This window comes from Cupressus sempervirens, chromosome 4 (assembly GCF_028749045.1).
Source record: "Cupressus sempervirens isolate cs-2001-9-10 chromosome 4, ASM2874904v1, whole genome shotgun sequence".
NCBI classification, from domain to species: Eukaryota; Viridiplantae; Streptophyta; class Pinopsida; order Cupressales; family Cupressaceae; genus Cupressus; species Cupressus sempervirens.
The window spans coordinates 394,084,762-394,093,844 of NC_143121.1; the positions used below are offsets into that span (position 1 = coordinate 394,084,762).

Consider the following 9,083-nt stretch of genomic DNA (forward strand, 5'->3'; position numbering starts at 1 on the left):
GAACCTACCTCTGCCAAAAGGATTTCATACGGAACTATGGTCTTGACTTTAAGATTGCATGTGATGAAGTGTTTTTGAATTCTTTCTACTTGCTGCCATTTCTGTTTGGACATACTACCGCCCCACACTTCACATCCGTGTAGAATAACCGGAGTGACCAACAAACCAAACAGAGTTTTCATGGTCGTCCAATCCCATAATTCTGCGTTCCTGCACTTGTTTTGTAAAGAGTATAACGCCTTCCAGCCCCCTTGGATCCTTTTCGATCTGCAAGTATCCCAGTTGAGTTTGTTATGAAAATCGATACCCAAGTACTTGTACTCTTCCACAATCTCAAGGGGGCTATTTTCAAACAGAAACTTGTCTTGTATGCCCCTATTCTTCTTTAGTGAGAAGATCATAATTTTGGTTTTGCTAGTGTTAACTTGCATTCCTACATCATGACAAAAAATTTCTAGTGCTTTCAAGTGCTCTTTCAAACCTTTAGCTGTTCTAGCAAGAATTATGAGATCATCTGCATATAAGAGCAATCTTATCACGAAGTGGGCCAGTTGCACGCCCTCACCATTGGTCTTGTTTATCCACTCTTCTAACTTGTCAATATAGAGCCCGAATAATGTTGGAGAAAGCGGACACCCTTGCTTAACCCCGATGTTGCTATCAAAATCTTCTGATATCCCTTCTGTCATTCTGATTTTAGCTTTGACCTGCTCATATAATCTGTAAACCGCTGACCTAAGATCTTTAGGGACTTCCAGCTCTACCATTCTATCCCATAGTTTATTATGTGGCACTGTGTCGAAAGCTTTTTTAAAGTCCACGAAACAACAAAAAGCCTCGTTCCCCGGAGTGTCCCAAACTTTCTCTATCAAATGTCTGAGAGTGATGCCGTGATCTATAGTAGAGTGTTTCGGTCTAAAGCCTACTTGCCCTTTTGCACGTTTGCCTTCTGTTTCAGCCCAGTTGCTGATTTTTTGCTCTACCAAGCTGCCAAATAACTTGTCAAATAGTGGATTGATCATGATTGTTTGGTAATTAGAAGGATTGTTTATATCTCCACTTTTGTGGAGTGGGATCACCACACTTGTAGTCCATTTTACAGGAAAACCTTCTCTATTGACACTGTTGAAAATCTAGTGATGTGTGGTGGGAGGATTTCAGCACCCCATTTTAAGTATTCCGCTTGTAGTCCATCTATATCTTGCGCTTTACCAGCAGCTAACCTCCTTATGCCTTGAATAATATCATTTCCGCTGAATAACTCCCCTGTAGTCCCTGTTTCCATGATACTACGTTCTCCTAGATCACATTCGTAGAGAGTCTTGGCATATTCCAGCCATTTGGTTCCTGTTATGTTATTCTCTATCTGAGTTTTTCTCTGCTAAAGCTCTTTCCAAAATTTTCTAAGGTTGTTTTTACCAAGATTAATCAACTCTATTCTTCTCTTGTTCACATACTCTTGTTTCCTCTTTTTAATCAGTTGATCATACTCCTTTCTACTTTCTCTGTTCATGTTCTTTTTCCAATTCCTTTTTGCCATTTTGCACTCCTCATCAAACCAAGGATTGGCCGGAAAAGTGTTCTTGGCTTCTTTTGTGGCCCTAGATCTTTTACACTCCTCCAATGCTTTAATGATAGTAAGAACAAGATTATCCTTGTCCATGAAATGTTGTTTTTCAGACTCAAGATGGTTTCCCGAAACCCTAGACAGCCGCAAAAGAGAGTCTTGAAAAGTATCATGGTTTTCTTGTGTCATTAAAACTTTGCCAATCGGAATCATCTTCCTCTTCTGTAAAGGTTTTGGGACAATATGTTGATCTTTAAAGTGAGTGGCCACCCTTATCAAGATGGGGTTATGATCAGATTTTAACTCTATGGGGCAATCTTCTATCTCAAAGTTAATTATCTTTGCGACATAGTCTTGCGAGCATATAACATAATCAACAACACTTTGTCCATTGTATCTTTTGCATGTGATTCCACCTGATTTAGGCCACTTTTTCATACCATTGCATATAACCATGTTGTATAGGCAGCATAAGCCTAGTAATTCAACACCAAAATGATTAATCTTTCCCATGCCATCTTGTGAAAATCTTTCCCATTTTTGTGTCCCTTCTTCTTCGAGCCAAACTGGATCTCTGCTTTCATTGTAACTCTCCTTAAGATTGAGAGTTTGGTTGTTTGCTGTTCTAGCATTGAAATCCCCTATTATCATTATTTCCCCTAAAGAGCTAAAGGCTGCTATGTCTTTTTTTAGTGCAACGAACAGGTCTTCTCGATCCAATCTATGATTTTTATATATTTTTGAGCCTTTTGGAGCGAAGTAACATATAGCCACCCTTGTAGAAATCTGATTCTCTGTTATTTTTATCCAAATATACTGCTTGTTTACATCTTCTTTCTCTAAGTTTACAAATCTGCTCCAAGTTTCTTTTATTAGAATGGTGATGCCTCCATGCCCCTTACCATTATCTATCTTTTCATTCCACAGTGATACCTTCTTATACCCTTCAAAATCTGGAACCCTACATCCATCATGTTCATGAGTCTCGGTAAGCATAATGATGTCATTATCTTTAGCTATCGGCCCTAACCTAGGTCCTCTTCTCCAAGGATAACCTCTACAGTTCCAGCTAACTATAGATAAATGTTCCTGGGTGGACCCGAGTTCCTATTTATTGCGTGTGATTTTGTCGCTGATTTGGGTTTTGCCATTTTGTAGCCACGCCCACTTGCCATTTCCTCTTGCTGTTTTCACTTTTTCCCATTCCTTCCTCCTTTCTTCTTGCTGAGTTACAGTGAGGTCATCATCAAGATATATGTGTGTGCCTCTAAGAAACTTCCTCTTGCTGAAAATGTTATTTTTATCCCCTATATTCCTCATTGTCAATCTAACATGTCTATCTTTGCCTCCTCTAATCCATTTTCCGATTCTTTGAGCTTGTATGGTTGTTCCATGCCAGTCTAATTGGTCTTTAAAGAAGTCTTTAACTAAATCCGTTGTTTTCTCCTGTTCTCCATAGTCTCGTAGCCCTTTGACAACGATATTTGTTGCTTTCTCATTTCTTCCTTTTTCCTCTCTAATCTGTCTCCGAACTTGTTTTTCTATGTTGTCAATAGGAGTGTTTGCTGGCCCCTTTACTATGTTAGCCCATGATCTAACTTCTTCGATCTGTTCTCTGAGTTGATTCTTTTTTATTTCCATATTGGCCATGGCATCTTGTATATTTTTCATTTGCGGGTTTTTGTCTGCTTCTGTAGCCTCTCCTTCTCCCGTAGTACTTGCTGCTGTCCTCTTTTCCCCTACTTCTTTCTTTAACAATATTAATTCATACTCTCCTTTTTCCGTATTAAATTGCAATTTTTGAATTTGTTCTCTAAGTGACTTGACCTCCACTGCCAGCTTCCAGTTATCCTCAGTAACTCTTTTCATTGTGATACTTTCTATTTGGCTCCTCTCTTCAAGTGCCCACACCCTTTCCTTCATAGCTACTAAATCATTCACAAAGATGTCTGGATACCACGTCATAGGTGTCCTTGTGGGGCTGTAATTATTTGGTAGCCCATCCTCCACTGTGTCTATCACCTGAGAATTATCTGGCTTCCCTTTACCGTTAATATCTCTGATATTATCAAACTACTTAATTGTTTTAGAGATTTCAGTCGGCCTCAGACTTTGTTCTCCCTCCCTTGCACTGTCTGGGGTTTGTGGAATCGGTTTCGGAAGTAAAGCTGCTAACTTCCCTCTTTTTGCATTTTTAAACTTTCGTATCTTTCTCCGCCTAATTATTCTTTTATATTGTTTGGCATTCACATAGATGTAGTTTCCTCCTGTGGGTGGTCCGCTGGCTTGTGATAAGCTCAGAGTGTTTGTGGGTAAATTACCATTTGTCCCTCCAAGATTGAATGAACTCGTGTGTCCGGCTGAGGGTCCTGGAAGAATGAGGAAGCTCCCTTGATTCCACTTGATGATGCTGCTGTGCATTAAACTATCCCCGTATGTCAGGACCAAGCCACTATTGCCAGAGATGTCATTATGTTTCGTAGCTTCTTCCAGACTAGTTTGGAATCACTGTTGATGATATATAAGATATTAAAGGTGCAGATACAAAAGAAGCAGGCAAGCAAATGCAATTGCCAGGCTGGAGAACAGTGTTCCCAAGAAAGGCTACTGAAAATATCAAGAAAATGTGGGAGGTAAAGGGGATCGCACTACAATCTTGGCACGGTCTAGAGAATGGTTGAGGGTAAAATAAAAGAGCTAACAATAAGCTAAGGTCACATAGATATCTGAAGCAAAATTGAAGAGACTGGTGCTGAATTGTTAGGTTAAATTTGCCAACAAACTCTTCTTTGTGTTGAACATGAAAATAAGAGGGATCAATGCTTTTCTGCTGGGAGGCTTTTATGCAGAGCGTCATATTTACATAACAACTAGACAGAGGGTCTTGTGTTAGGTCAAAGGAAGACAGGTGTCAAATATTAATTATGTGGTGAGTGATTTTTGAGTTCAGGATTTTATAGTACATTGTTTTGTAAACAAGCAGTGTTAGTAGAACTGGGATCATGCTTTGAGACGTAAAATTATATATCGAGGGAAGGTGTTTGGCTTGCTGGCAAGCAGGTGTAAACTAATGTAGTAAGAATAGCAGATTAAGTATTCTAGTTGCGTGATTATGTAGACAGTACGTGCCCAGAACTGATTGTTCCTTATTTTGACAATCTATTGAAATCTGATCTGTTTTTTGAGCCTTTTCAAATGAATTCCAACTACTGACTTCCACAATTCTGCTCTAATTTTTTCCGATTCAAGAAGAAGTCACCAATTCACAAAAGGAAAATCCTAATTAGAATTTAGGGTGCATACAGGATTTTAGAGCTTTTAGCTTATGCAGGATTTAGGGTGTAGGGTTTAGATAAAATGTATAATAAACCGTAAAATTCGCAACTACGAGTAACATGTGAGAGTTGAGAGAAGAACAAGTGCAGCATGCACGGCTTCGTTAGGGTTTACAAGATATGATGTAGAATCAAGAGCATAGTGTTTCAGAAAAATGAGAGATAATGTTCAAATATGCATACGGCATGCTCCAAGAAAAATGAAGGGTAAATACATAGATGCATTAATTCGGTACCTTTAAAAGAGTTTGCTCGAGATGGTTATAGCGCGTCTCAATTCCACTCATCCTTTTCTCCATTACATTTATGAGGCTTGGTGTCAGAACAAATTCACTGTCTGCCAATGGTGTTTCAAGGTATAAAAATTAGCTTCCAACTACATATAGAAAGAAAAACATAGATAGAGTTGATGAATATTTAGAAAATTACCAGTTGAAAATGAATGCTTTGTTAAAAAGAAACATTGTGGCTGGGCTTTGACAAATGAAAAGCTCGGTTGAAATTGTTCTTTCCCGCTGTCTATACGAGAATGGATAAGTATAGCATTACTCAATCGCCTTAATGGGTGCCAGTGAGAAGAAATCCTCATCATGGCAGATCCTGATACAATCATTTTACTCTCTCTGTAATTTATATACTGGATATCATGCTCTGTATTATATAAAAAATCGATCTTTTTTGTTATCTATATAACAGATTCCGTAAAATAATAGGATTTTTTGAAATTCCGGATGAGACCTACAGTCGAGCACCTGAAAGTTGTAGGCTTTGAGGAACCGATCGGGTGTTGTTGACACTGCTCCGAAGCTTTTTATTAATTATTAATTATTAATTATTAATTATTATTATTATTTATATTGTTCTATTTTGGAAGGACTATTAAGCTCAATTAAGCATTAAAATTAGCTTCGGTCAAACTGTTTCAACCAAAACCAAAATTAAGCTCAATTGAACTTAATAGTACTTTAAAGTTCCCGCCTTTAGTGTGGTGGGATTCAAGGTAAGAATAAGGTACATAATAAGATAATATAAATTTTTTGATGAATAGTCCTTTTCAATTAATAAAATTTACTAAGATTACAATTCACAAAAAAAAGGCTGGGGGATATAGGATCACCCCGCGAATGAGTTCAAACGGCCGAAGCCGGAATAAACAACATGGCTTCAGCTAGAAACTATAAACTATTCATCAAAAAAAAAAATGTTTAAGCTGTCAAGGCAGTACCAGCAGAGGGAGGAGGATCATCTTTATCAGGAAATCCCCATGCATCGGTGGGATTGTGAGGCGGACTGGGAACAGTCCAGCCGTCAGCAGCATCAGCAAGGTATGGAGTAGTCGCAGTCTCCACATCCTTCTTGTCTGGCCGTGGAGGAGAAATTGCCAAGGCCAGCCGAGGAAACTTGCCAAAGTGTGCCCGTCCAGGGGGAGGAGCCGGAGACCAGCCAGAAGCCCGCCCAGGGGGGGAGCCGGGGACCAGCCAGAACCACCACGTGGTGGGGAAGCGAAGCGGCGCCTCCAACTGCCATGACCACCGCTGGGAGAGCGGTGGCGGGGACCCTGGGAGCGCAGCTTGTGTGAATGGCGGCCAGAGGACTGGTGTCGAGAACGGCGATCGCGAGACGATGAGGCATCGCCCGAGGCATCCGGAGGCACTCTGGCAATGGTGCAAGGAGCATTGCCCCAATGATTTAACAATTCCTTTAAGTGTGCAACCTCCAGGGCAACTTTATTAGCTTGCACTTGTATCTGCATAATGACATTGTTACAAATGCATGCCTTAGTGTACATTGCAATGTTAACATCCAAAAAATTGTGAGTGAATAAAACTACATTCCTATCTTTCCATAGAGAAAACAAAATTTTCATCCTGAAAGTATGCCAAATCTGGGAGAACTTCTGAGGAAATCTAGGGGAATCACCTAGCAGGATCATGTGCCATGAAAAAGGTTCGGGCCTAAAAGGCTTGAAAAAATCATGAATCCAGTGCCAATAATTCTAAGCACGCTTGCAAAACCAAAAAATATGCAAAAAGGACTCAGGTTGGCCACAGAAGGGGCATCTGGGATCAAGAACCCCAATGTGCTTGAGTCGAGGCCCCAGGGGAAGACCTTGGAAAGCAAGGCACCAAGCAAAGTGTGCAATCTTAGGTTCTATAATTGCACTCCAAATGGTGTTGAATTGTTTTCTCCATTGAGAAAGCGAAGAGTGCAAATGCCACCGTTGATTAAGCGTGTCCACCATCGAAAGGTGGGGCGAAAGCCATCTGTATCCCATATTGGGCTTATAATTGGTAAATGGAGTGGCAGGAAACCACTTCCAATCATACCACCAAGGACGAACAGACTGAATCCCCACTTTATGAAGTAAGTGCACAGCGATGGAAGACAACAGAAGGTCATAAGTCTAGCGATTGGCACGAACAAGGCAGTATTGAATTTGAATATCCTCCCATGACCTGAAATTCATGGTGACTCTTGAAAAAATGTCTTTGGTAGTGCGGATGCCACGTTTAAAGAAACGCAGAGCACTAGCACCTTGAGTCTTGGCAAGAGGAGTACCCTGGAAGGCAAATAGGGGAGACCACCAAATGTTCTGTTGATTTAAGGACAGCCCATTACGAAACTCATCACCAGCCCAACGAAGCCAAGGTTTAACAGCTTCCCAGGCTTTCCAGATGCTCTTAATAACAAAAGAGCCTTGTATGACCACTGGTTCACACATAGTGAGAAGGGTCTGAAAACCAATCCCCTTCCACGTCGGTCTGTTAGCAGGGAAGCCTGAAGAGATGCAATGCCTAACAAGAATTTTTCAGGCTTCATCTCCAGAAATAGCTCTAATAATCCATTTAGCACAGAGGGCAAGGCCTTGCTTCCGAGTGGAAAGCAAGCCGAGACCCCCAGATTCCCTTGGGAGACAACAGAAATCCCAAGCAACTCTGTGAAAACCATGATGGTCAGAACCAGAGGCCCAAAGAAAATCTCTGAGCAAACATTCTAATTTGAGATAGGAAGTTTTGGAGGGAGCCCAACAAGAAGAATAATACACATGGGTGGCAGCCAAAATCTTAGAACAAATCTGGAATTTACCAGCAAGAGAAAGCAGCTTAGTGATCCAATAATCAAGCTTTTTGTTAATCTTAGTAAGCACAACATTCCAAAGTTCCACAGGGGAAGCCTGGAAAGCAAAGGGAATGCCAAGAAAGCGGAAGATTTCTCCATGAGTAACCCATTTCCATTGGAATTGTCTGAACCAAGGTGGAGCTGGCAAAAAAGACTGTCGATAGCAGAGCATTTTATGCCATTGAATGGCAGAGCCAGAGGCTTGACAAAAAAGTGTCTAGACAAATTAAAGCATTTTTTATGTTTTCTTCATCTTCAAGAAGAGTAAGAAAAGAATCATCAGCAAAATGCCCATTGACTACCTGGGAGGAAGAATCAGGCAAGGAAATGCCATGGACCAGTCCTGAAGACACAAAGTGAGCAAGTAAATAACCAAAACCTTCAGTAGCAAGGACATAAAGCGCTGGAGCTAGCGGACAACCTTGTCTGATGGAACAAAAAAGTCCAAAAGCTTTAGATTGTGAATTATTGATGGTGATGCAAGCATTAGTGTCACCAAAGAGCATCTCCACGGACTGAAGAAAATTGGGACCAAAACCCAGAGCCTGAAGCATAGCCAAAATGAAAGGCCATTCAATGCGATCATAGGCTTTAGCAAAATCTATTTTTAAAAAGATAGCTTGCTGCTTGGACTTACGAGCCCATTCCATACCTTCCCAGACAACAATGATGTTGTCAAGAATATACCTGAATTTAAGATAATATAAATTTTACTTTTATAAGTTCTAAGAAACTTAAGCCAAGTATATAGTAAGAAAGGATGGCATCATCTTGAAGATATTGCGCTACACTTTTTGTCACTATCCAAACTAACGAGTAAGCTTTTCAAAAGAGTAAGAAGATGGAAAATATCATTACAATAATAGAATAAGGATCATTTATGACATCAATTTAGTTTCCATAAGTAGGCATTGATCTCTTGAATCAAACCATACATCATTTTTACCCGTTGAACTAACTTATGAAAAATGGTAGGGATGCCTAAATGACTCAAATTTGAAGTTTATATCAAGATTTTGTGCATTAGAATTTTGATGTGATTAAATTTGGTTGTTTTTTGA

General features: G+C 40.1%; 1 protein-coding gene across 3 annotated transcripts in view; it reads right to left on the reverse strand.

The window, feature by feature from the left end:
- Positions 1 to 5,688, reverse strand: part of LOC149561708 (Peptide chain release factor 1) — a 111,481-nt gene extending 105,793 nt beyond the window's left edge. For 2 of the 3 annotated variants that reach the window (XM_089825252.1, XM_089825253.1), the window contains exons 1-2: positions 5,332 to 5,688; positions 5,139 to 5,239 (exon numbers count right to left, since the gene is read on the reverse strand). In XM_089825252.1, the coding sequence (XP_089681378.1) occupies positions 5,139 to 5,239; positions 5,332 to 5,515 (285 nt within the window). In that variant the 5' untranslated portion in view covers positions 5,516 to 5,688. The remainder of the gene's footprint in view (positions 1 to 5,138; positions 5,240 to 5,331) is intronic. The other variant, XR_016363849.1, reaches the window with a different exon arrangement.
- Positions 5,689 to 9,083: the final 3,395 nt, after the last annotated feature.